Source organism: Manis javanica, chromosome 8 (genome assembly GCF_040802235.1).
Source record: "Manis javanica isolate MJ-LG chromosome 8, MJ_LKY, whole genome shotgun sequence".
Classification (NCBI taxonomy): domain Eukaryota; kingdom Metazoa; phylum Chordata; class Mammalia; order Pholidota; family Manidae; genus Manis; species Manis javanica.
The window spans coordinates 15028772-15056466 of NC_133163.1; the positions used below are offsets into that span (position 1 = coordinate 15028772).

Below are 27695 nucleotides of genomic sequence, written 5' to 3' on the forward strand. Positions count from 1 at the left end.
ATCGAGACTTCGGCAATGTTGAGGCAGCGAACAGTTCAATGTTATAGATACTTAGGATGCTTGGGAGGATGGCAAGAGACAAGCTGGGAAAGAAAACACGACTTTACATAGTGCAAAGGGACTTCTACTTTATCTTATTAGCAGGAGGAAATCTGAAAGATTTTTGTTTTAAGAGGGGAGTGGCATGGTTTCTTTTAAAATAGCAGCCAGTATTTAATTCTCATACAACCTACTTAATTCCTACAGTCCTTCAATGTAAGCTCTGTAATTATCCCCATTCAGCAAACAAGGAAGCACAAAAATGCTCTGTAACCAGGTCACAGCTCATGAAGATCGCACCTAGGTTTGATTTAGTTTGGCACAAAAATCCCCCTCTGTGGACGGGCAGGGGGGCGAGGGCAGAGGAAAAGATGTAAATTAAGATGCTGCTCGAAGAGTTTTAAGTCAGTGTTTCCCAAACTTACTCACTTTCTACTTTTGCACAACTTTTGCCCTATCCAAGAACTACTTGTACTATTTATTTAAATCAACTCATCTTTTTAACTTAGATTTCCAAAGAGAAACCTGAGGATAACAACAAAATACTCTGTTAGGTACAGAAGTTAGGCTGGGTCATGGCCCCAGAGACAAAAAGCTGTACCCAGAGTTAGATGATGGAGAAGACTGGACGTGTCCAAGCAGGGCAGGTGGGAGTAGGGCTGAGACTGGGCCCAAGGGGGGAGCCGCATCAGGGTGGCCGCCACTGAGAAGGCCTTAAACAATCTGGTGGCCCCGGCAGAGCAAGGAAGCTTGAGCCGGGGCAGTGAGTCTGAGAGTCACATGGATGAAGAGGGAGGGTGGGGAGAGGCCTGAAGAAGCAAGCAGCGATGTTGCGAGCTGCCTATGGAAGGGCCCAGTGCCAAGGAACAGTGGGCAGCCTTGAGGAGCTGAGGATAGCCAGTGGCCACCAGCCAGCGATGGACCAACGCCCTCAGATCTAGGGCTACAAGAAGAGTTCTGCCAACAGCCTGGAAAGAGATTGGAAGATTGTCCCCTTAGTCAAACCTCCAGATGACACCATAGCCCCAACTGACACCCGGATTGCAGCCTTGTGAGACCAAGAGCAGAGGATCCATCTTAGCTGTGCTTAGACTTTTGATCCACAGAAACTGTGGGGCAAATAATACATGTGTGTTGTCTTAAGCTGCTAAATTTATAGTACTTTATTATTCAGCAAGGAAATGAATATAGACATCTTTATATATATATTTAAAGAATATTCAACTACTGGCCATTTAGGACATTTATTAATTAAGATCAGACATCCACAGAGCAGTCCTCAATGCTCATTTCCATGACTTTAAGAGTTGGTTCTTCCATGTCATGACTATTGTCACCTTTGACACCACAGAGCTGAACAGACTGGGAGAGTGCTGGGCCATCACAGAACAATTCATCTAAAGTCTTGGCCTTTTCTGTGTCACTGTCACCTTCAATGACAGTCACAGAGGTTTCCTGGCCTGTTGGGCTGTCTGAAATACCTGGATTTTTTTCATCCCAAACTGAAGGTCCAAGATCTGTTCCATCATTCACCTGCTGACCCACAACCCCTTCTGGATACTTTGGCTTATAGATGGGCAGGGAGAATTCATCTGGCGAAGACAATATCTCGTCTCCATCCTTTGGTATAGACAATAACATATCCAAAGCTTTTTGGTATTCTTGCCGTTCCTGTTGAACTGTTGTATCTTTTTCATTTTTATATTCTTCCGAATTCTCAATCTTTTCAAAATCATGTAAATTCAACATATCAACACCATCCAGTTTCCCCGAGTTTTCTGTGGATGTGCAGCCTAAATTCACCTTCAGGATATGCAGCAGGTGGCGCATTTTTCCCTAGAATTAAGAAAAAAACAAGAATAATTACATTAAGCTAGTCAAATTGTATTACTTTTGTCTGCACTACTGCTAATCTCAGCAGAATGAATTCTTCTCCTTCCACCCCACCCCCACCCAACACACAAAAAAAGTGTAAGGGAAAAACATGTTCGCTTTTAATGCATTCTTTGTGGGTATGGAAAAACTTTAAAGTTCTTTATATATCAGCATTTTTCTAATGAAGTTCTAAAGAAAGACAAACCTCCTCCAAATGATGTTTATTTTGTTTTATATGTCGCTCAAACAATCGTTCTAAAAACCTACAAATGACAAGTAAAAATGTTAGTCTCAAAATCAGAAAAACAACTGATATAAAATAGCCATGCAATGACTAAACTATAAAGGTTGGAAAACATTTTTTAGATTACTCTTTTTCTTTCCAAAGCTAAACAAACATGAATTCTTCTCCATTCTGTTAAGTTCTCCAGTTTGGAACTTACACATGGCTTCTATGTGATGGATGCCAATATTTCTGAAAGATTGCATGCTACTTACACTTCTGTGAATAAAATATTTTAAATCAGGTCCAAAAATTTCCTCTGTCTCACATACCCCAAGAAGCTTTCTCTTTTTTTCTCACACATTATATACAAATACCAAAAACCTCTCCTTTCCCTCCTTTCACATACACACCACCCCCAAAACCAAACCCTAAAGAAAATAACTCTTAAGAGTTATTTTACAATGATTCCTAGATAATTGAAAACATTCCACTGATGGTAAATCTATGTAATAACCTAAAGTTAGCACTTACTAAGCATCACTAAGTGGTACATATTTGTGCTAGACACATAATAAGCATTTGTTCTAATTGTGACCAATATTGGGAGAGAAAGGTATTGTTAAAAACTATTTTATAAAGATGAGAAAAGTGACATCTCTAAGAAAATATGTCTGGCTGCAGGGAATTTATTCTTTCAACTAGATCATGCTTGTCTTGCTATCACATGAATATATCAATAGGTTTCTTGAAAAACAACTCACTTGTTACCATTTGTTATTATCAGTAAAGCCAACCTTAGATTTAGTAGGTCTGAATTATTTAGCAATTTTTAATAGCCCAAGAAATCTGTGCCCTATATTTTACAACTACTGTTGATGTTTTGGACTACTCACTCCTAGACATTTTTCTATGCATATGTACTTCTTATCAAAACTGGAATTAAATAATACATACTGTTTGGGTACCTATTTTGTTTTTTTAATCTACTATATATTTTGAACATCTCTCTGTATCAATAAACTCACTTTTACCACATTTTAAAAAATATCTGAGCAGAACTTACTCTTTTAAATATTCTACAATTAATTCAACCAAACCTTCACTATTCAACATGTAGACTGATTAAATTTTTTGGTGCTATTGTGAAAAATTTTGCAATAAGCAGGCCTATAATCTAAGGAAAAAAGTAAGTTTTTCAAAAGCATAAATACCTATGTTTTATGCAAAAATTTCTGCTTTTGTTGTTGCTTGTAACCTTTGCTTTATTTTTGATTTACAGTTTGGAGTTTTACAGTTTTTATTGTATGGTAAAAAACACATCATGTAAAATTTACCATCTTAACCATTTTGAAGTTCAGCAGTGTTAAGTATATTCACATTTTGTTGTTGAACAGGTCAAAAGAATTTTTTCATCTTTTAAATCTTAAACTCGATACCTATTATGCAAGCATTTTAAACCATCTTTTTTAAATGAAAGAGGTAAATAGAATTATTGTCAAAAAACTTTTGGTCTTTCTGGTATCTTTTTATACCAAAAATAAAAATGTTTGCTTTAACTGAAAAAAAAAAACCCCACATAGAAATAGAAATAATTCATTAGGAATGTCTGTACTTGACATATTATTATGAGATGAAAAGGCATGTAGTATACCTAATGGGATCCTATGATACATAATGTAAAGTGGGGCTTAGTGCCCAGTGATTGTCAAACTGTTCAAGCTAATTCAGGACAACATAGTTTCCTTAAGACATGCAATACCTAATCTGGTTTTGCAAACTTTGTATTTCACCCCCAGTGTGCAAACCTAGCTTCGACTTTATCCTCACTGGTAACATATGTAACAAAAATGCTTGCCTTTGGCTTTCCTGAAGGCTTCAAGTAATAAAATGAGATGGTGGATCTTTGCAAATCAGAAGCAAAAATTTAGTTTTACTTGTCTATTGTAACTAAAACATATAATAGTGTATGTCTGTGTGTGTGTGTGTGTGTGTGTGTGTATTTCTTTTGGTATACTCTGGATTTTTACATGAATGATAATGTCTTTTATCAACTTTCAAATATGCAATACAGTATTACTGACTAAAGTCACCATGATATACATTACAGCCCCATGACTTATTTATTTTATAGCTGGAAGTTTGTACCTTTTCATAACACCTTCACCCATTTTGTCCACCCTCGACCCCCCCTACCTCTGGCAACCACCAATCTGTTCTCTATATCTAACAGAGATAATATTATTTAAATAGTAAAATCCCTTTTTTTCTACAATTCCCCCAAACTGTGAATTTGCCTTAGAATATACATTAAAAAGTCCTTACAGTTTGCTATCAATTATAATAATATGCTCCCTAAGAAAGCAATATAAGTTTTAATTTCCTAATATGTGGAAATAACTTTAAAAAAATAACACCATAATGAAGAGTATGTAATGTACTGTTCAACATCATTATACAATTTAAAACATCGAACCTGTTTGAAAATAAACCAAGTTTCAAAATTTCATCTGTTACATCTTCAATGAAATTCAGATACAGCAGTTCTTCTCTGTGAAGGAAAAGCATAAAAATTATTGCTGACTTACTGTTTAGGCTATAGAAACAAACAAGAGTACTTAATTACTATTACAAATACATTTCCATCTTACATTGTTAACAGTAATGTTATGAAACAAATATGTCTACTTTCTGAAATTATGCAAAGATAAATACTTATTAAAGATGAGAAAATATTCCCTAATAGAGTAAAATTTCATAGATGTCTGCAACATTAATCCAGCAGTAAAAAATAAGCTGCGATTAAACAAAACAAAACAAAGCAGAGAGTCACCAAAGGCAAGAAGGCTACCACATGTGGCCCCTGGGGGCGTGGGCTTCCCACAGCGTTCTACGTGTCCTGGGCCCCTGGCCAGGCCAGCAGCAGAGGTGTGAGCCTTTCTCCGCACAGCACTTGCAGGCGGGGAAAGAGGACAGTTGTCCAGAGAAGCAGGAATTTCAACTATAAAATCCTCTAGGAGAGTATCTTGTTTTAAGGTTGGGAAATTGACTGAGCAAAAAAAAATTTTTTTTCTCAAAGTGTTTGGAGAGGAGGAAAACACTCTAATAAGGAAATCTGTGTACATAAATACAGTGATGATTTTAAATTACATGTACACTCTTCATTAGTTTATGAGCTGTCTTTTAGTAGCTATTTCAAAAACATTAGGATACTATTTAAAGTTTGATTTTAATTAGCAGAAATTAGTGAATTGGCAGAAAAATGTAAGTAGAAGTAATTAATTCCTGAATAAATAAATATAAGAATAGTTAATATGCAATTCAAATAAATTAAAATGAATAAAGAGTTTTACTTTCAAACTGATTCACAGGCTCTAATATTTAAGCTGCAAGTTGAGAATAAACAAAGCTATACAGAAAGATTATTTCCCCTGAAAAATGCAGCTTAATTAAAACAACATTAAAACCTAGAAGTATAGTATCTGCAAAGAACTGGTGAGGTTAGAAATTCCAGGAAGTGCATCCTGAGCTATCAGAAGTCTGCATTTCTCCAAAACTCTTCCCTTATTCTTTATTGTTTTTACTTATGAAAATAAACATGAATTATGGCTGCTAATATAAAAAAAAATAGCAGGTTTTATTAATCTAAGGACACATTTCCTGTGGATTTAAAGATGAAGTGATGGATAATTATTTCAGAAAATTCTGGTCATTTTCTCAAATTTAGCTTGTATTACATGATTGAACCTTAAAGCTTGTTGTAAGAGAGATTAGTGTTCAATTCTGACTTATTTAATATGGTTCATATGATTCTTAATTCTGGATTTCCAGTAAGCAAAATGAAGACGTCAGAAAGATCTTAGAGTGGATTTTTCTTCTGAAGGCAGCTGTAGGGAATACTGACATACTGTCCTGGAAAAAGAAAATTAAAATATTTGAACATAATAAAGATTGGGAATATGTAATAAAGGAATACATATTTTTTTTAGGTCTTTATCTTTATTGCACACTGGCTCATGAGTAGCTTATAGATCTTAAGTTATGAATAGCAATGATTCCCCACAGCCCTCCCCAGGAAAAGCCTGAGAGAGGCCATGGGCCCTGAGGGATCGAGTGTGCGTGCCTTCTGTCTGCTGTCTGTCTCATTCTTGCCCTCTTTTTAATCTCTAACCCTTTTTACAGTTCCACATCCTTCATCTCATATCTAATCTCTAACACTGGAAAGGCTTTTGACAGCAGAAATTATCACAGGCATTTTTTAGGTTTTATACTATCTGCTAACTTATCATTTTTATTTAGCTGCCACATTCCATAATCACTAAAGATGATAAGCTTTGAAAAATAGTGCTAATACATAGCATGGACAGAAAAAGCACTGGCATATAGTGAATATTCAAAATCCCAGATTACAAGTCTTCAGATCTTCAGTGCTGTTTGTGCCGTGTGATTAGCATCACGGCCAGGGCATGTCTTGAGGAAAGTCCTTTTTCACATGAATACAAGCCAGTGTCCCTTTTTCCTTTATTATTAATGAATTAACAAGATGAATTCATTTAAAGCGTTACTGAGTACCTCCTTTGTAAACTTCCCTTAGTAAAACTAACACTGCCTCTGAATCATATGACACCAACAGAGACCAGAGTGCATGCCGTTAGAGCAGTACTTATATTCCAAGTGCTGTGTCTTATGCAGGGAAGCAGGTGGATGAAGACGGCTGAAATGACTCTCCTGTAATCAGCTGTCTACCTTGATGAGGAGCACCGGACAGCACCATCTTTAATCTCGTCCCATGGTAAACCAGGCCCTTGCACAGGTAAAGCGGTGATTTTTCCTTCAGTACTGTGTGTCACACAATTAGATGCCTGGGGATGCAATGAGAAGAAGAAACCCTCATTTCAAAAATAAATTATGAAAGAAATAAAGCAAAACAACAAACTTCAAAAAAAGTTGAGGAAAGATAATCAGATTAGAGATTTTTACCTATCTTATAGATAAAAGTGATTGATACATTACAACAAAGGATGTTGGAGAATACATTTTCCATCCAATAAAGACTTCTCTCTCAAATTTCTTTAAAGTGAGGTTAAAAAACTTTATTTCTTGTATTTTCATAAGGGATATTTTCAATAACATTATGGAATTACCACAAATAAACATGTAAAGAGAAAATGAAGCAAATTTGCAAGTAAACTTGAGAAAAAATATCCCATCATTCAGAAATTCAAATAGCCCACCTGTTTCAAATGCCAACATACAGATTAGGTGGATCCAGTGGTAACTCTGGCAGTATTACTAATAATAAGCAGGCAAAACTAATGGCAGATCACTTTTATAGAATCCTTACAATGGGCCACACACTACGCCAAGCCTTTACTTGCATTGTTAGGTTGAATCTGTAAATGCTGATTTATGTATACTGCTTTACATTTTTAAAAGTACTGTTAAAATGTTGGTCTAGTGCAGTTAATACTCTATTAGCTTCCTCAAGTATACTGCTGGTGGTACTGATTATGGGTAAGGAGACAACCATTTTCTTATGGGTAATGGATAAATATTTGGAGCACAATGTCATAAAAATAGACTTCTGCTTTCATTTATTCATTACCTACAGAACTAACTCTCTTCCTAAATCTCAGCTGGTCATAGCCATTGTTTAGTAAGTCTTTGTTAGGCTAGGTATCTTACCCACATCATTTCTTTCTTTCAATGATCCTGCACATTAAGTTCAGTTTTTCTAGATATGGAAACTAAGCTGGAAGAGGCTGTTATTTGTTCTTGGGCCTGAAGCAAGGTGCTATGTCAAACAGCTATTAATGGCTGAGATGGAAGCCTACAATCCTCTACCCATTTTCAGAAGGGAAGAGGAAAGTTAAGTGTGATTATATTTTATCCTTGTATCCCTGAATCTATATTTAACATTTAATAGACAAACCATTTTTATAACAAATTTAAATTTAAATTAATATTTTTTTTATTTGGGGAATAATCAGTTTATCTCAAAATCAAACTAAAAGCTGTAATATTTTAGAAGAAATGATTGCTAAGCATTCAAAATATAAACACTGTAAAAAAGAGCTTTATGGGTCTAGAAAAAAAGTAAAAATAAACATATCTATCTAGTCTTATAAAATGTGTATTTCCAATAATACAAGTGGCAATTAGAAATATACAGACATAGAAACTAAAGTAACTTCTGCACAACTTTGCTGGCTCCTTTCGTGATCCAAGTTTACATCTTTGAAATCAACATTTAAGGTATTATATTCATCCACCCATCTAACAGTCAGCCAACCTAACACCTAGAAAAGATGCAAACAACAAATGATTTCCCAGATTGGCAGGATCCATCTGGCCAGTCACAGAGAGCTATAACCATGTGTAAATAAGCAATCTTTCCATAGAACGGCTATATCATATGCGAGAAGTGTCACCAGGAGATTACTCTGCACAGTCCAAGTAGCTCTACAAATTCTATTAGGTTAAAACAGTGGAACACAAAGAGATCTCATTATTATTACCTGCTTTATGTTCACGTCTGAATCTGTGAAGTTCTTAGTCTCAACTGCCTCAAAATCAGATTTAAAGCTGTAATGTTTTAAAATAGTTGTTAAGCCTTCAAAATATAAACACCGTAGTAATGAGCTTTATTGTCTAAAAAATAAACTCAAACATAAGAGATAAAACCCATCTATTCTTATAAAAAGTGTAATTTATAATTATATAATCAGGAAATTGATAGGGTTTGGACTACATATGCTTCTTTTCCTTTTTCTGAAGAGCAGCTAGATTACAATCGGACAGAATGGGGCTAGGGAGATAGGAACCAGGATCTTTAAAAGCTGTCATAATCAGAAAAGGATATGATATAATTGCTCTCCTTATTTCTCCCTCATTTGGTAGTAAGTTCTATCAGAGATTCAATTCCTTAATTCTTTGATTAAATGTATACAGACTCAACTGATATTACTGTACCTCTTACCTCTATCCAGAGAAGAGAATATTAGTCTTACATTGCTTTTTTTCACATTCTAAAATAACTAAAACCTAGTACCAGTTAAGTGTTTATATAACACTAGGAAAAACAATCACAAATCAGGTACCACTTAATACTTTACAAGAATTGTTTTTCTTCAATCATTTGGCAAACTTTTACTGAATATTCATTATGTTCCAGGCACTGTCATATATGAAAACATTATTGAGGCAAGTTGTACTTAATTTCCAGAAATTATCCCAGTTGTCTTAATTATTCCTGGGGAGTTGCTGCCATATAAAACTGGGGTTCAGTATTTGCAAGGAACAGAGCACAAGAATTGTTAGATAAACAGTTGTTTTTTTCCCTCTATAGCCCATTATTTTGCCATTTAAACATGAATCAACAGTCATATTTACATAAATGCTGTTTGATATTTTAAGGACTCTCTCAAAGTATATTTAAAAATATACACAAGTTCTAGTACCTTGTTTGAAATAATACATTAAAATATGTAACATTCATGTTTACAAGGAGCTTTATGTTTACTAGCTTTTTATTTTTTCCACAATTACTGATAGTTCTAGTGATACATGCAAATGGAAAAATCACATTGACCTCATTCCACTCAAAGGGCAGTACTGCATTTTAAGTGTGGAACATAAGGTACATGATATAAAATACAGGATATTTATTTAATTTCTGCAACATCCTGAAGCAGGTTCATGTGCCATACCTGCTTAACTCTGTCTGGGTTTCGGCTTCTATCCGCTGATCTGAAATATCCTTTTTTTTCTTGGCAGGTGTATAGTATCGATATTGTGACAGGAAAGACTTTGCTTCTGTTTTTAAAGTGCGTGGAGTGAATGGCAAATGTCTGTTAGAAAAGAGTTCAGAATGTTTATCCAAAAGGTCCCCACTGGGCGCTTTGGAAATAACTAACTGAAACTGGTGGGAATTTGGCAACGGGCTACTGGGTCGCCTGCCAAAGGAGGCTCTAGAGCGCAGTTTTCTGGGCCTGGAGGCAGTGTGATCCACGTTGGACAGGGAGGAACTGGAGTTTTTCTCAGTGCCATTTGGGAGGACTTTCTTGGAATTAGGCAGACTTAGGTGTAGTCTCTCTGAAGAAGTTACTGGTGACCTTGTAAAGGACAGAAATCCATTCGCTTCTTCAATTAACATATCATCTTCATGTGGTGGTTCTCCTGAAGGCTGAAGACATTTGGTTTGATATCATCAATTACATGGACAGATTCTTATAATTGGGGATCTCCAGGTTATACATTCAGAAATGGTTGCCTCAGGAGTCTACAAAATTAACTTGTTCCTGAGGGTGTTAGCATTTATACAAAGTTCTATTCGTTTTGAATTATTAATATATACAAATGAAATTCTAAATATAAATAATAGCAATAATTTTTCTTTCTAAAACTAAAAAAAACAATTAATAACATACATCTTTTTTTTGGCCTTGAACTTGTGTCCCGAGGTCTACTGGCAGATCTCAGTTTTACCTGAAAGTTTCCAAACCCATAGTAGCACTAATCCCCTTCTCAGCCACCCCTGGTGGCAGCATCCGCCCCCTAGCCCCCATCTTGTCATTACGGCAGTTCTCAGTGACAGCAGTTCCCCTGCGCCTTCAAGGCTTTGATGAAATGAAAGGAACTTCTCCTTAGGAGTAGGGAAAGCTTTGAAAGGGAAGGTGTTTTTGGATTGCTGTCTCTTTTTTTTTTTTTAACTTAAGTGTCATTGATATACAATCTTATATTGGTTTCAAATACAGTGGTTCAACAGTTACCTATGTTATTAAAACCTCACCCCCTCTAGTGTGGTCGTTATCTATTAACACAGAAAGATGTTACAGAATCACTGACTGTATTCTCTGTGCTGGAGGGACTGCTCCATTACTTTAACTGGAAAAACCATTTCTACAGGGCATCTGTAAAGTCTAAAAATATAAGTATTTTATTTTTTACATATTAGATTCCTGAGAAGCCTTGTCTATGATTTCAGACTTTATGGACACCTGTGTATTCCTTACAGAACTCTGAGGCACTTCATTAGGTGGGGGGGAGTTACAGAAGCTGAGGTGCAAATGGCTAGGATTTAGCCATACATCTGTTCTGAAAGCTCACAGGGAGAAACCCGGAGGAAGGTGCACAGGCTGAGGAGGGAGAAGCCAAGTGCTTCCTATGTGTAAGGTACTGTTCTTGCCATTGAGCAGATAAAAGAAGAAGAACTTCTATCATTGCTACTAATATGTGTAGTCTTACGTGCCAGGTAGCGTGCTAATTAATTTACACATACTACTCATTTAATCCTCACATTGGCTTCTGGATGGTGTTTTAATTATTACCTCTATTTTGTAGATGAAGAAACTGAGGTGCAGGGTCTTACAGATTTGAACCCAGGCTGGGCCTATGCTCTTTACCATTACATTATCTATTTTAAAGATGCACTTGAAAATTGTGTATTTTAAACTTTTTATGCTACCAGGTATTTTAAACTGATTTTAACTCTTTTCTGGTAGTGAGCGTCAGCTAACCTATGTACTAATTTATCTAAGGAAGACAGATACCTGGATATTGTGATTATTGCCTAATATACATCAGGTCACCTATTTCCTTTCCTTAACCCTACCCCAAATACATGGCAAAATTACTCAAAGCAAGTAATTATTTTGGCATAAAATTTTAGTTCATTACAGTACTGATTGGTTAATGACTTCAATATGCATGTTAGTTTTAAAAAGTGCTCCCAAAGTGGACCCAAACTGCAGCTCATATACCAGAAGAGTGTCTCTCTGGGAAGAAATTTCTAAATATTATCTAAAAAATCCTATACGGCTATTAAGTAATAATTACAGAAATTATATTTACATTTAGAGGAACAGTACATATGGGGATCAGAGCAAGCAGACATAAATAAAGCATTAGACTGCCTGTAAGAAAATTCTTCTCAGTAATGGTTATTTAATAAAATTAAAAGCCAAAGAAAGTCTTTAAAGGCAGAAACATACTCCCATCTGTCTGAAATTGGCTGGCTACACTGCTTTTGAACTGACTGAAGGCATGGAAATTTTCTGTATTTTTATGTCTCATAATCCCTCCTTTGCCCTCCTTTTTCTTTCCTTGGAAACCAGGAGAAGATAGCATGGAATCAACTATGCTGAACTGCTTGTTTGACATTACATAATTGTATCCTTTTGCTATGAACATAAAAAGCTAGGATATAATTTTCCCAGAAAATATGTAACACACTGGTAAATTCACCAAAATTTGAATAGTAGATTAGTATAAAGATCTAAAATCAGAAAAGGGTTCATTAACTATACGTCAAAGGAACAAAAATTCTGGTGGTAATTTGACCACTTTCTTATGTCATCCTTCTACTTCAATGCAGTTTTTTTTATAAACTGTTTATGTGATTCAGGAATTTGTGGAAAATTATAATCATTATATAGTTTATACATTCATAATGTTTATATGTTAAGAGCATCTATCCAATTTTATAATCATGGACCAATTGCATACTAAATCTTTTTCAGGGTTAATTTCAGAAGAAATAGAATACAAAGATCTTTTCAGTTGTCAGTTTTTGAAACAGTTGAGGAATCAATTTAATTGCAGAATAGGATGGGTACAAATTATTGAAAAATTTGGTTAACATTTGTTTTACAAAAACGTTTTAACTTATGTTATAAAAGAAACTGAAAGCTCTTGATGTTTATTGTTTTATACTGCTTTAAAAGTATTTCATAGGTCTATTTAGAAATATAGACCACATCCATGTATTCACTTAATCTTCATAGCTCTTAGTAAGTACTGTACCATGATGTGAGTAAGTGGTGAATAACCATGTGGGGGTGTACAGGGTGCAGAACGAAGGCACTGAAGGCCCTGAGGTAAGAGCACGTGAGTAAAAGAGCAGCCTGAGAGTATGGGCTATTGAAGGAAAGGGTTTTAGATCATCCGATCTCATGCCCATTCATTTAAGTATTGTCTAAGGCTGCTTTCCAGTGGCACAAGGGCTATGACAAGACTGTGTGACTGAAAAGGCTGATTTATTTACTATCTGGCTCTTCACAGGAAAAGTTTACTACTGATTTATAGTAGCCATGTTACTACAAAGTTAGGCTGTACCACTAATGAAATACCTTAGACACATCTGCTTTTAACAGATAAAAATACTATCTTACCTTTTGTAGAGTGTTAAGTAATGACTTGGGATTATTTTTAGAATTGGATGGCCCTGCAGTTTTATTTAATTTCAACTCCTTTTCACATTGTGCTAATTCCTTTTTGAGTTTCTCTCTTCGTTGTTGGTCTGCATCTGAAGGGGCAAACAAATCTTTTATAATATAGAACAAAACAAAAATCAATACTAATAGTATAGTTTTTTCCTTGCTAAATTGTTCAAACTATTGGCAAGTCAAAAAAAAATTCATATACATTTCTGCATAAAGAGAAGTTAACAAATATTTAATTTACAGAAACTTAAAATGGATTGACTATTTAAAGTCCATAACAAGATGTGACAAACTGGCTAAGCTTAAGGGCTCAAGGAAGTAATTCCTAGAAGATACTCATAGAGATATCAGTATTAGAAATTAATGCTTGACCACGGTTACTCTGTAATCACCGAATGCAGTCTGAATTAGTTCAGAGACTGTCCCCGAAAATATTGTCAATACCATCACATAGCATAAGAATTTGTTTTATGTGACTTTTATAAGATAGCATTAAATTTAAAACATTATTTCCAATCAGGATAACTGACTCTATTTCTCTTAACTGCTATTTGTTTAAAATATAAATGAAAATTGATTTCACACTTTAGTATGCTTTAAGTCAGGTACCGGGCTATTATCAAAGACTTATTGTATACAGACTGCAAATGATGACATGAAAACTGGTCAAATGTTAAATAGAAGGTTGGCTACAAGTAAAATGACTCACATGTTCATATAAAATTAAAAACATATACTTTTTTATTAAAATTTATCCAAATTTAATGGACAAGATAATTTCCAAGTTTCAAATCACTCTGCTTTGAATCAGAATTTATAAAAATTTCTATAAGCTTTAAACACAAACTAAAGTAATTTATATACAGATTTAAAGTTTCAACTGTAATTATTAAGAAAAGTAATAAGCATGCTAAAGTAAATGTATTATTTAAAATGTAGACTGAAATATTACTTTCAGCTTATTCTCTCCTCAAATAGTTGCTTAATGAGTGTGTTAACTAAATTATAGCAGATGATCTTTGTGGAGTGAATGAAATAGAATTTTCTCAGATTGATTATATTACTTACAGTAAAACAACTGAGTAGAAAATATGACTGTGTATTCAGACACTATGTTATTAAATATTCTGTATTAACAAATCTGTCCAACCTATTCTCGTAAGAAAAGCCTCCTCACACTATATATAAAAATCAACTTTAAATGGATCACAGACCTAAACGTAAGAGCTTCAAGTATAAAACTCTTAAAAGAAACCATAGGAGTAAATCTCTAGGACTCTGGGTACAGCCAAGATTTCTCAGATACAGCACCAAACACAGCCATTAAAAAAAAAAGATGTTAGACAATCTAAATGTAAAACTTTCACACCTTTTCAAAAGAAACACCCTTAAGAAAATAAAAAGGCTAGCCACAGAGGAGGAAAAAATACTTGCAAATCATATATCTAATAAAGGACTTGTATCCAAAATATTTAAATAACATACAAGTCATTAATAAGAAGACAAATAACCCAATTAAAAAATGGACAGAATATCTGAATAGATACATGCCAAAGATCATGATAGCCAATAAGCATATGAAAAAAATGCTATACATCATCAGTTATGAGGGAAATGCAAATTAAAGCCACAATGAGATACCACTTCATACCCACTAGAATGGCTATATAATCAAAAAGAAAGTCAGTAACAAGTACTACCAAGGATATGGGATAACTGAAATCCTATTATGTTGGACATGGGAATGTAAAATAGTACAGCCACTTTGGAAAACAGTTTGGCAATTTCTTAAAATGTTAAATATAATTTTACCATATAACCCAGCAAGGGCATACTTAAGAACTCAGGACTTGGACCAGTACCCAAGAGAAAAATGAAAATTTATGTCCACCGAAGACTTCTGAACTAATGTTCATAGCAGCACTATTCATAATAGTCAAACAGAAACAAATATTCATCCATTGATGAACAAAGTGTGGAATTATCTATTCAACAGAATAATATTTAGCAATAAAAGGAATGAAATAATGATACAGGCTATGAAATAGATTAGTTTCAAAAAACATTATGCTAAGTGAAAAGTCTAATGCAAAAAACCACATAGTGATTTAAATTACATGAAATGTCCAGAAAAGGCAAATCTATAGAGAAAGAAAGTAGGCTAGTGTTGCCTGAGTCCAGGGATCGGAATGGGGAGCAGCTACAAATGGGCACAAGAGACTTTTCTGGATGATGAAAATGTTCTAAAATTGGTTTATGGTGATATTTGCACACTTTTTAAACTTTAAAAATCAGTGAATCTTATGGTATGTAAATTATTGGTCAATAAAACTGCTGTAAAAAGTAAAGCCTTTCTAATGCACTAGAATATGGAATTATTTAAATAATTCAACAAACTATGTAGAGATGTTCTACTTTAGATACTATAAAGACTGAAATTATCACATCAGTTTCAGAACAGTGTATCTTATAAAAACAGATGATTCTAACCCAGAGATTTCTTTTTTTAATATCTATATAATATTTCTAAGTTATATTGATTATAATGAACATCAGCTCTATAACACAAGAATAATGATTAGTAATTACAGTTTAGTTTGATCATAACCTTTACAATTCTTCTAGCCATTACAATTTTCTCCATTTACATGGCAAAAAAGAAAAGCTCCTTTCTCAATTGACTGAAAGCAGAAATATTATGGGATAAATAAGCACTAGCTAAGTCTGAATTCTAAAAACAAAGAATAGGATCAATTCTTTAAATACAACATATATGCTGTCAACTCCCCAATTTTTATTTCCACCTTGGAAATGTCTCCTGAACTCCAGACTCATATTCCAACTGGAATGTGACCAAGATTGAACTCGTTGATTCATTCCCCCTAGTCCCACCCCAGATCTCTTCCTATTATATTCCTCACTTCAGCAAATTATAATTCTGTTCTTTTGGTTGACAGGCTCTACGTGCTACAGTCATCCTTGACTTACTCCTCTTTTTCTCTCATTCCCTACCTACATCTAATCCATCAGTAAATACTCTTGACACTTTTTTGAAATGTTTCCAGAATCCAGCCATTTCACACTCCCTCTACTGCAGTCATTTTGGTCCAAGTCACCACCATTATTCATTTGCATTCCTGTCTGTCTCCTAAGTAGTCCCTCTGCTTCTACCATTGTCACTTAGACTATTCTCAACTCAGTAGCCAGAGAGATGCTTTCAAAAGTTAAACTGGCTTAGTTACTTCTCTACTGAACACCCTCCAATGGCTTCCAATTTCATTCAGAATGAAAACCAAAGTGCTAGCAATGGCCATGGCCTTACACGTTCTGTATCTCTCTGTCCCATTTCAATGACCTCATCTATCACTCTTCAGCTGCCTTATTTCACCAGATATATGGCTCTTCCTGCCATTCCCTGAATACACTGATCACAATGCCATTTCAAGGCATTTGTACTTGCCATTTCCTCGGTCATGATTGCTCTTCCCTCATTTACCCATTTGCCTCTCCCCGCTTCTGGCACGTCTCTGCCTGCCTTATCAGCGATGCCTTCTCCAAGGGACTTCCAATCTCCCTTATACTGCTTCAGTTTTTTCTATTGCCATCTGAAATACTTTATATTTACTGATTTCTTTTTATTTAATTATTGTTTGTCTCCTTCAACTAGAATGTAAGCTCTATAAAAGCATGTTCTTCATTTTGTTCACCTCTTTAGCTCCAGCCCTTAGAACAGTATTTAGCATATAGTAGATGCTCAATAAATATTTGCCAAATTAATCAAGGAATACATTCCAGTGAGCTAAATGAAATTATGCAAAATGCTTGATTATGTTAAATTGGTGACTTTGGATTTTAAATCCAAGAGTTTGGTTCAGTAAGAGGATTAATACATATACTGTTTTTATTATACAACCTAAATAAAATAATCTTATTTTATATATCTATTTTTCAGGAATATAAGTATGATATATCAGTATGTCAGTATGAAAATTTAGTGAAATTTTCCCATTTAGAAGCAATCCACTTAAGGAGAGTATCTGATCTAATGATAACTGGGTAAAGCCATCTTAATTTAAATGATTCAAATTTTTAAAACCTGTAAATATTGAACAAGTTTCTTGTGCTATTAAAAACTTACTAATATGAAACAGAATAAAAAAATATAAAGCATAGAAATTAAAAATCTGGAAGGGTCCTTAGAAATTATATACTTACCTTTCATCTTACAAAAAAAAGAAAGGAGGGTAAGAAAAGTCAAATGACTTGCCCATATAAGTTGTGTACTATGGTCAAAATGGTCTTTAAAAAGATAAGATTCACACTCTTGCCTGAAATGCCCTTTTCCCTCCTATAAAATTATATGATTCCCCAAATGCCTTCAGAGACATGAGAGCCTACCTAGGGAACAGAGCAGGGAGAATACAGGGTGCCACGCACAGGGCCGGACCAAGACAGTGTGCTCACTGAATGGCAGCTGGTGGCTATTGGCTCGGCTTAAGTCCTTTCTGTTCCATTAAGAAGATACATAAGAGACGGGTCCTGCTGGCTGTGATCTTTCCCAGATTGCACCTAAGGGGCATTCACCTATCTACGCTCTCATTTACTCACTATTCAGCATGCACTTCCTTAGGTTGATACCTACTTTCTAATGTAGAAATCCTCTCCCAATTAAACTATAAATAACAAACTCAAATAGCAGTTAAGAAAAACACTAAACTTAAAACTTACACTTTGATTTTTATATGATTACTAATAAGACAAGGACAGGCTATATATTCTTTGGCTATTTTAAAGTACACATTACTTGAACTCAAATGGTCTCAAATGGTAACTTTCATAACATTTTAAAATAGGAATTTCAAATGTTCTGGTCTGATTATTTCCTTAGTAAACACTTCTAAAAATAGAAATATTTGGTCAAAGGGTAAATATATCATAATCTTATAATATCATGTCAATATGGCTTTTCAGATACATATAACTACCAAGTTTATCAGTTAGATTATTAGGGTACAAACAGAAAATATTTATCTGGAGAAAAGGGCCAGGGGTAGTATTTCTAATGAAATCACTGGTAATCAACAAGCCAAGGGCAGTGAGAATCTCAGAATTTTGGAACTGAACTCTTGGCAAGCCTTTTAGTACTACCCAAATTTTTATATACAGACAAAATTTAATACAGAGAAGTCAAATAATTCATCCAGAGAAGTTACTAAATTGTCACACGGCAATTTAGTGGCAAAGCCTGGGCTCAATTCTAAGTTCCTAAATTTAGAAAGACAATCCAAGTTTCTTTTATTTATGGATAATTTTTAACAGTTAGAAATTCTTCCTCAAAAGACAATACATCAATACCCTTTAGGGTGGCCACTATCAAAAAACCAGAAATAACAAGTGTTGGGGAGGATGTAGAGAAATTGGAACCCACACACTCTTTTGAGGGGGATGTAAAATGACGCAGCTGCTGTAGAAAACAGTATGGTGGTTTCTCAAAAAGTTAAATAGAATTATATGATCCAGCAAATCTACTTCTGGGTATATACCTAAGAAAATGAAAGCAGGGTCTCAGAGATATTAGTACATACAGGTACATGGAAGGATTATTCACATCAGCCAAAAGGTGGAAACAATACAAGTATCCACTGATTTATGGACGCAGAAACAAAATGATGCAGCTGCTATAGACATACAATGGAATATTACTCAGCCTTAAAAAGGAAAGAGATTCTGACACAGGCTACAACATGGATGAACCCTGAGGACATTCTACTGAGTGAAGTAAGCTAGTCACAAAAGGAAAAACACTAGAGGAATCCACTTACATGAGGTCCCTAGAGCAGTCAAAGTCAAATTCACAGAGACAGAAAGTAGAATGGGGGTTGCCAGGGTGAGTGGAGGAATTATTGGTTAATGGGTGCAGAGTTTTTCAGTCTTGAAAGTTGAGAAGAGTTCTGGAGATGGATAGTAGTGATGGTTGCATGACCATATGAATATAAGTAATGCCACTGAACCGTAGATTTAAAAATAGCTAAGATGGTAAATTTAATGATATATGTAGTTTAACCATAATTTTCTTAAAAAGGCAGTATGTCAAAAATCACTTACATTTGATGCTGGTACTCATGCTCAATGGAACTGAGCAGTCCACTGCAGCTGACAGAGAAAAGTAAAGTATTTAATAATATTCTTAACATTTATAAATGACAACAAATATCAAATGTGGAAATCACAAAAATTTCCAGAACCTGCAAATCCTTGGTTTGATTTTTCTGGTGCTTCTAGAGAGAAAAAACATAATATCCTTGATAAAAAAATACTCTGGTTGGGATTAACAGCTCATTATATATTGCAGAAGGAAATATTAGTGAACATGAAAACATAGCAAGAAAAACTACTTAAAATAAAACAGGAAAGAAAGATCGGAAAATAACAGGATGGAGCATCCCTTAACTATCTGTATCATGCACTTAACATACTTGTAACTGGAGTCCCGAAACAAGCTTGAAAATAAAGAGCAGAATTGGAGGACCTACATCTGATTTCAAGACTTACTATAATACTATAGTAATTACGGCAGTACATACATTATTGTAATAAAGACTATAGATCAATAGAACCAAAGAATAAGTCCAGAAACAGACCCTTGCATATGGTTAACAGTCTTTCAAAAAGAGTCAAGGTAATCAAAAGGGAAAGGACTATCTCTTCAACAAATAGTCCTGGGAATATATGGATATCCCACAGGCAAAAAATTGATCCTTACATTATACCATATACAAAAACCAACACAAAATGGGTCCCAAACTTAAATGTAGGAGCTAAAACTTATACTTCTAGAAGAAAATAATGTAAGAAAATCTTAGTGACCTAAGTTTAGGCAGATTTCTTACACAGGATATGAAAAGCATAAACTATTAAAAATTGAAAAGTTGAACTTAATTTCACATGTCACAAAATATTATTTTTCTTTAGATTTTCCAATTATTTAAAATATAAACTTCATAAAATATGAATATGAACATTTTAAAACTGTTAGCTTTTTAGTGAGAAAATAAAAATAATTTAAAGAGACATTAGTGAAAACCTGGTGAAATTCAATAAGGTATGCAGTTAATGGTATTGTATTCAATATTTGTTTTTGGTTTTAATAATTGTACTATGGTTATGTAAGATTTTAACTTTAGGGAAAGCTGGATAAAGGACTTCTGTGATACTCTGTACTATTTTTGTGACTTTTCTAAAATTATTTCATAATAAAAATTTTAAAAAGAAAATGAAAAGGAAAGTCACAGATTGGGAGAAAGTGTTTTCAAAACATGCATCCGATACAATAGGACCTGTATTTAATAAATAAAGAAGTCTCACAACTTAATACTGAAAAGACAAACAACCCACTTAAAAAAATGGGCAAAAGGCTTGAATAGATATTTCACTAAAGAAGATATATAGATGGCAAAGAAGCACAAGAAAAGTTCCTCAACATCATTAGGCATTAGGGAAACCCAAACGAAAACCCTGATGAGATACTGTACGCCCACTAGTGGCTGAAAAAGGACCGCCAAAAGGAAGTGTTGGTAGGGATTTGGAAGTGATGGAAATGCAAAATGGTAGCTACTCTGGGAAACAGGTTGGCAGTTCTTATAAAGTTAAACATACATTTACCATATTGCCCCACAATGCCACTCCTAGTAAATAAATTTATCCAAGTGAAATGGAAGCATAAGTTCAAAGATTGTATGTGACTATAGCAGCTTTATTCCTAATGGCCAAAAGTGAGTCAAAACAAGCCAAATGTCCACCAACTGGTGAACTGAAAACAACGGTGGTATATTCATTAAATGGAATACTACTTAGCAACAACAAGGAAGAAACACTGATACACAAAACGGCATGGGTTAGTCTCAAAGCATTAGCTAACTGAAAGAAGCCAGACTCAGAACAATACATACTGAATGATTCCATTTATATGAAATACTAGAAAAGGCAAAACTAGAGTGACACAAAGCAGATCAGCAGTTGCCAGGAAGTGGGGGAAAGACACTACTTGTGAAGCACTATGGGGAGTGATGGAAAATTCTCCATCAGAGGTCAGTGAACTTCTGCTGTGAATATACACATAGTAAATTCTTCAGGCCTTGCAAAGTGAAATGGCCTCTGTCACAACTGGTCAACTTTGCTTCTTAGTGCAAAAGCCACCATAGATGTATGTAAAAGAATGAATGTGACTATATTTATGGACAGTGAAATTCAAATTTCATATGACTTTCACATGTCACAAAATATTGTTCTTTAGATTTTTTCCAACCACTTGAAAATATAAATATCATTCTTAGTTCACAAGCGGAACAAAAATAGGTGGTAGGAGGATTTGGCTTTTGAGCTATAGTTAGCGAATTCCTGTGTGACAGCATGATTGTGGTGGTGGTTATACAAAAGTATATATTTTTCAAAATATTTAACTGTACACTTAAAATTAGTGCATTTTATTTTATTTAAGTTATATCTCATTAAAGCTGGCAAAAAATAATAAAATAGTAGTAAGCATCTTCTTTGTGTAACTTTTTAAACTAGATTTGAAAACCAAAAAGCAGATTATAAACTTTTATTGCATTAAGATTATTTAACCACAAAAATATATTTGGGATAACATGGATAAAATGAAATAACACAGGCATTATAGACACTTCAAGTATAGTTAATAAAAATGGCATTCTGTATTTTTTATGTATATATAGAGTTAGTTAGTAGTTAGTATCTCACTACACTGAACACAAACCCATTCAGATACAGTTGACCATTGAACACCAGTTTGAACTGTGCAGGTCCACTTGTACAGGGATGTTTTTCAATAAATATACTGGAAAATGAGATTTGAGACAATTTGAAAAAAGAATTTCTTTTCTCTAGCTTGCTTTTTTGTAAGAATATGGTATACTATGCATATAACATACAAAATAACAGTAAATTGACTGTTTATGTTACCAGGGTTCCTGGTCCACAGGTTATTAGTGATTAAATATGGGGGGAGTCAAAAGTTATATGTGGATTTTCAACTGCATGGGGGTCAGTGCCCCTAATGCCTGCATTGTTCAAGGGTCAACTGTATAATGTGTTCATTTTTGCTACAGATTCACTCTAATTAGAAGTGAAATTGAAGACTTAAATTGGGTACAGAAAGTTCACATTTGCACATTTTTACCTTTGGCTGAAAGGATTTTATTATAGTGAACAGCCATGTGATTCTTGACCAGATGGAGAGTACTTAGTCTGAGAGAGGAGGAGTCAGTGCAAAAAGCTAAAAATTAAAACATATTTAATCATTATATATTTAAAACTAATATAAAAATCATCATCAGAAGAACAAGTTACTGATTATTAAGCTCATTTTGATAAAATGTTCTGAAATTTAACCATGAGATGCTGACATTATTATTATCTGTGAGACTGAGTATCTCCTGGCCTTAATCTTGCACTGATAACTGATGAATCATTGACTTTTTGGGTTCAAACCTTTCTGAGAATAATTTTTACAAGCCTGAGAGTTTCAGGAAGAGATTCTAGAATAAAATCCATCACTGCACTTACAAAACTATTTCTTATCAACAGCCTTAATCTCATAACTAAAAATGTTCAGCCATCTGCCTGATTATAAAATAATGTTAGCATTGTTAGTAGTTGAATACATGCAGTTTGGGAAATCAAACAAATCCCCAATTCCAAAACTCTATGCAAAGATTCCATTCTGAAAGGAAAACTTCTGATTTTACAGCTGAAAATAGGTCCGCAAATCAGTTTACTGCATTCTTCTTAAAGTTGTAGGCCTTGCCTAAGACCAGTACAAATCAAGTAGATGTTCCATGACATTAAACTTCTTGACCTCATCAAAACTGTTTAAAAGAAATCTTAGAAACAATTAAGCATTTATATACAAGTATAAGTGTATAAAACATAATTGTAGGCATAACTTTACAGACATTAAGAAGTTTTCGAGATGTAATACACAGCTAAAATGGAATATACAGATTGAAAAAAACCAACGAATTTCCAGCCCTGATTTCTAGTCTTACCTCCCAGTATACTTTGCTACTATTTTGATGAATCCTTCCAGGAAAGTTCTATGCATAATATAAGCATGTAAATAACAATAAGCTTGACACTACTACTTATTACTGCAACAAACACTTACTGAAATAGATACCATGCATGCATCGCTCTAAACTCTTTGCATGTAAAACTCATTTAGTCATTAGTATCAACTTTTCATAGAAACAGGAGCACCAAGATGTGAGTAAGATCTTCAAGGTCACACAGCTTATAGGATGCAATTCAGACATGAACCAGCAGCTTCATACTTAGAAACACTGCGCCTATATGAACTCTGCAAACACATTCTTTAAAAAAAGTGAGCAAATTACATATTGTTCTTTCTCCTGCTTTTTTTATGTATGTATATTTTAAATCCACTTTTAATTTTTTACTTAAAATTTCTCAAAAAAAAAAGTCTATGATACTGACTCTATGTATATACTTTACTAAAAGTGAATTAACAGAAAATATGATCTTTCATATTTCTGAGGCACTATCAAAGATTTTTCATGTAAATAAGGAAAAAAGACTGAATTATTTTGTTTAAAAACAAAATTTTTAAGCTATAAATATAAAAGTGTATTTAAAGTTCACATTAACAATTTTTTAAAAATGTGAAACACTGCAGAAAATACAGATTTCCCTTCATAAGATTTAGAAATCCAGTTGGATCAGGAGGCCTGTAAGTTTTTGCTCCTGACACATAATGCATGTTTTCAGCGCTCTTTTTCTCTGAACAGCTTTTCCTTTTCAGCGCCCTGTCCTTAAGAGCCTCCTAATTGCCATTTTAACAAGGAAGGCATGCCTTCAGCCAGTGTAGTCAGCCAGCAAAGAGCTGGGCTGGAGCTGCAGCAGGGAGCAGAGGAAGCCAGGTCTTCCTCCGGTTTGAAATGGACTCTTACATTCTCCAGTCTCAAGATTTTCTCAGGAATTTCCATAATAGTTAATTATAACATATTATAAAAAATATGAAGCTCAAATATTGATTAAATGAAGTTTTTCCATCATGTCCTATAATATACAAATAGAGGAAAGAGACACGTAGTCAATCTTCTAATGATTTTTTTTTTTACCACTGTAATACCTCACTTACCATTACTTTTGGTGCTCAAGTGTCCTTTAAATAGGCAATGTGGACCATATTTGGGAAGAACAGAAGTTGCTCTGACTTTTAACAAAAAAACATGAATTAAGATAAATGAAGCACAACTTTCACAAAGACAAAAACATTTAAAAAAATAATAAACTCATCTTTGCTATAACTACCAGAATCAATTAAAATTTTATTTGCTATTTCTAACCAGCAATATGATATAGCAGATAACAATTCTGCTGTACATAAAAGGCTCTTTCAAGAAAATAAGTTATTTTCAAAACAGTTGTACCCTGATACTTCAGTTTCATTAGATAAAATGATAAATACATAAATTATGTTGATATATAATGACATTATTCTGTACACCACTGACCTATCAGATTTTTAAATAATTCTGAGATATAACAGAACTGAGATTTTGAGTTATTATGCATGTATTAACTTTCCAGTTAATCAGAGGCTATTATGCCCTTAAAAATAATTTTAAGAATATAATCCTCTCACAAAGTAGATTAATAAACTAGAAATTATATAATATACTGCTCCTATAAAATAAGCATATAAAAGTGTCAGAATCAGAACTTTATGATTAAAAGATGTCTTAAAGTTCAACTAGTCCATCCCACTTGCTTGGATCCTATCTGAATATCTTATATTTAAAAGCACTTTTAGCAATGGAAAATTCACTATCGCTCTTAAAGTTAGTGTCTTATCTCTCAGACCAGATGAGCTGTCAGAAAATAAGATATATACCTCATCACAAAATAATTTCTGTCCCCCAAAAGTGATTGTGTTTTGAGCCTCCAAGATAAGAAGGCTGAGTCACAGAGTTTAATGTAATTTTGCATGTAAAATATGAATAGTATATCCCCAAGACATGTCTTAAGAGAGTGAATTGGCCAATCTGCTGTTAGGTTGGCTGCTATAAGCTCTAAAGGTGTGGGGAGAGCACAGATAAAACTGGAAGAAATACGCATGACTGAAAATAGGAAAAGAGGTATCAAGATAGTAGAACTAAAATTGAAAAACAACTTGAGATAAGAATATCTAAGAATCTATTTCTACATTACAGGCCACAGAGCAGGAAGGAAAAAAATTAACTTACTTAGGAAAAGAGAACTCAAGGTGATACCATCTGAGTTGATAACAAAAGTCATGAAATTAGCATAGTTTCTACAAGGAAAGAAGGGGGTCTGAGACCTGAACTGCAATATAATGAGTTACAAGAAATATACGTTTGGTCATTCAGATGACCACAACTATATTTCTTAGGAATATTTGGTCTTTGTCCACAGCTCCTGAAAACACTTCAGAGCCTTAAAGATGAATGGGTGTCTTGTTAAGTTAAAGAGAGACTTTTAGACCCCCACCCAAGGGTGGTGGCTGCAGGTTGAATCAGCGTGTGGTCAGTGATTTAGTCAAACGTGATTATGCAATGAAGCCCTCATAAAAACCCACGAGAAGAGCATTTCTCTCTCATTTTTTTTTTTTTGCACCTGCTTCTCTGTCAGAGTGTTTCTGTGCCAGAAAGCTTCCATGTGCCACCAAGCCAGGCCACAGGCTCCACGAGGTTAGAAGCTCCTTTATTTAGAACCTTACTCTATGTATCTGAGGTAGGGCAGGTGCATGCAAAAAGCATCATGATTGACTTTTCCTGCCTATGATGAAAAATGCCAAGATATACACAATATAGTAAGAACAGGAGGAACTCCATCTTAAGGCTAAGATTCCATTAACAAAACAAAACAAAACAAAACAGAGTTAGGAGGTAAGATTCCTAACATATTCTTGGGTAATCAGCCAACAATCTATCTTAAGGCAGGGCAAGCAGTCCTGATATGTTCCCAGCGCTTGAGGGTAACCACTATCTTGGAGAACAGGATCAATACATTCCTTGTGTTAAGTTTATCTTACAGAATATCTAGAGGACTAGTAGTGGACGGCGACATAATATCTCTCACTGGAGAGAGACATCATGAGACCACAAGTCAAGCCTACATTGTCCCCTCCTCCCCTGTCCTTTTGCCCCATTCTTGAAAGCTTTAAAGGACAGAATCCTAAACCCTTATAAGTACCTTATCTCTGAAGTTGCCCACAATCGCCTTTCCTGGAGCATGTACTTTTTGCCTTAAAGACCTTTCTGCTCAAATTACTGCGTTTTGTCTGCGCTCATCCAATGGTGTCTTTGTTACTTTGCTATTTCATTCTATTTTCTAGACTTAAGCACAAGTCTTCACTCTCTCTGCCCTAATCTGGATAAGTAGGGAAGGGCTCCTGAGATCTCTGATTTGGGCTTTTGCAATTCCTTTCGCCTGGGTGACCCAGACAGGACTGCAGCTGGTCGTCATGCTCTTTCTCTCCTGGCTTTAAGAGCTGGCAAGGGATTTGCCCTATGCAAAGAAGCAGGTGTTCAATGAGCTTCCCTTTCCTCTTTATGATCTTCTTTACTCTCTGCTGCCTGAAAGGCAGCTGCCATTCCCTGCTACTCCCTTCCTTACCTATCTCACCTGACCTACTGAGAGTTCTTTCTCATTCATTCAAGAACCCTCCCCAGCCCAGGTTGAGGTTTCACCTACTGCACAGGGAGAGACCTGCCCAGATGCAGCTGCCTGACAACATCTTGGTCTGGCTATTAACTTGTATCTTTTTTGGTAAATGTAAGTGTTTTCCTGGGTTCTGTGAGATACTCTAGCAAATTTATAAAACCTAAGGGGGAGATCACTGGAACCTCCAATCTGTGTCTGATTGGTCAGAAGCACAGGTAACAGCCTGGGGCTTGCAACTTGAGTCTATAGTGGAGGGTGGAGGGCACTCTTGTGGGATGCAGCCTTTCACCTGCGGAATTTGGTTCTGCCCCTGGGCAGACAGCATCAGAAACACCTGCTGGTGTTTGAGAACCTCTTGGTGTCCTCCGTGGGAAGACCGCCCACCCCCAACCTGCTCCCCCTACACACACTGGAATCGGGTCTGGGAACCAAAAAGGAATTGATGTGGAACACACAAACATAAACAAAGCACCCCAACCAACAAACTCTCAAGTAAACCTAATTTGTCCAGAAGAAGAAGTGTTTGACTTGCTTGCCCAGAATGCAATGCCCCTTTATCTGGAAACAGAACCTCAATTTGCCTTTGGGGAACCATTTCTCGCTTACTC

At 34.8% G+C, this 27695-nt stretch overlaps 1 protein-coding gene across 8 annotated transcripts in view; it reads right to left on the reverse strand.

Annotated features, from left to right (window-relative positions):
* Positions 1–1211: 1211 nt before the first annotated feature.
* SPATA7 (spermatogenesis associated 7) overlaps positions 1212–27695 on the reverse strand; it is a 30143-nt gene continuing 3659 nt past the window's right edge. The window contains exons 2-11 of one of the 8 annotated variants that reach the window (XM_036991749.2): positions 24539–24613; positions 22559–22654; positions 19465–19506; positions 13309–13442; positions 9847–10322; positions 8656–8722; positions 6884–6999; positions 4614–4688; positions 2120–2177; positions 1212–1875 (exon numbers count right to left, since the gene is read on the reverse strand). In XM_036991749.2, coding sequence (XP_036847644.1) covers positions 1297–1875; positions 2120–2177; positions 4614–4688; positions 6884–6999; positions 8656–8722; positions 9847–10322; positions 13309–13442; positions 19465–19506; positions 22559–22654; positions 24539–24613 — 1718 coding nt within the window. In that variant the 3' untranslated portion in view covers positions 1212–1296. Of the gene's footprint in view, positions 1876–2119; positions 2178–4613; positions 4689–6883; positions 7000–8655; positions 8723–9846; positions 10323–13308; positions 13443–19464; positions 19513–22558; positions 22655–24538; positions 24614–27695 lie in introns of all 8 variants that reach the window. The other 7 variants (XM_017655428.3, XM_073242011.1, XM_017655429.3 and 4 more) reach the window with 7 other exon arrangements.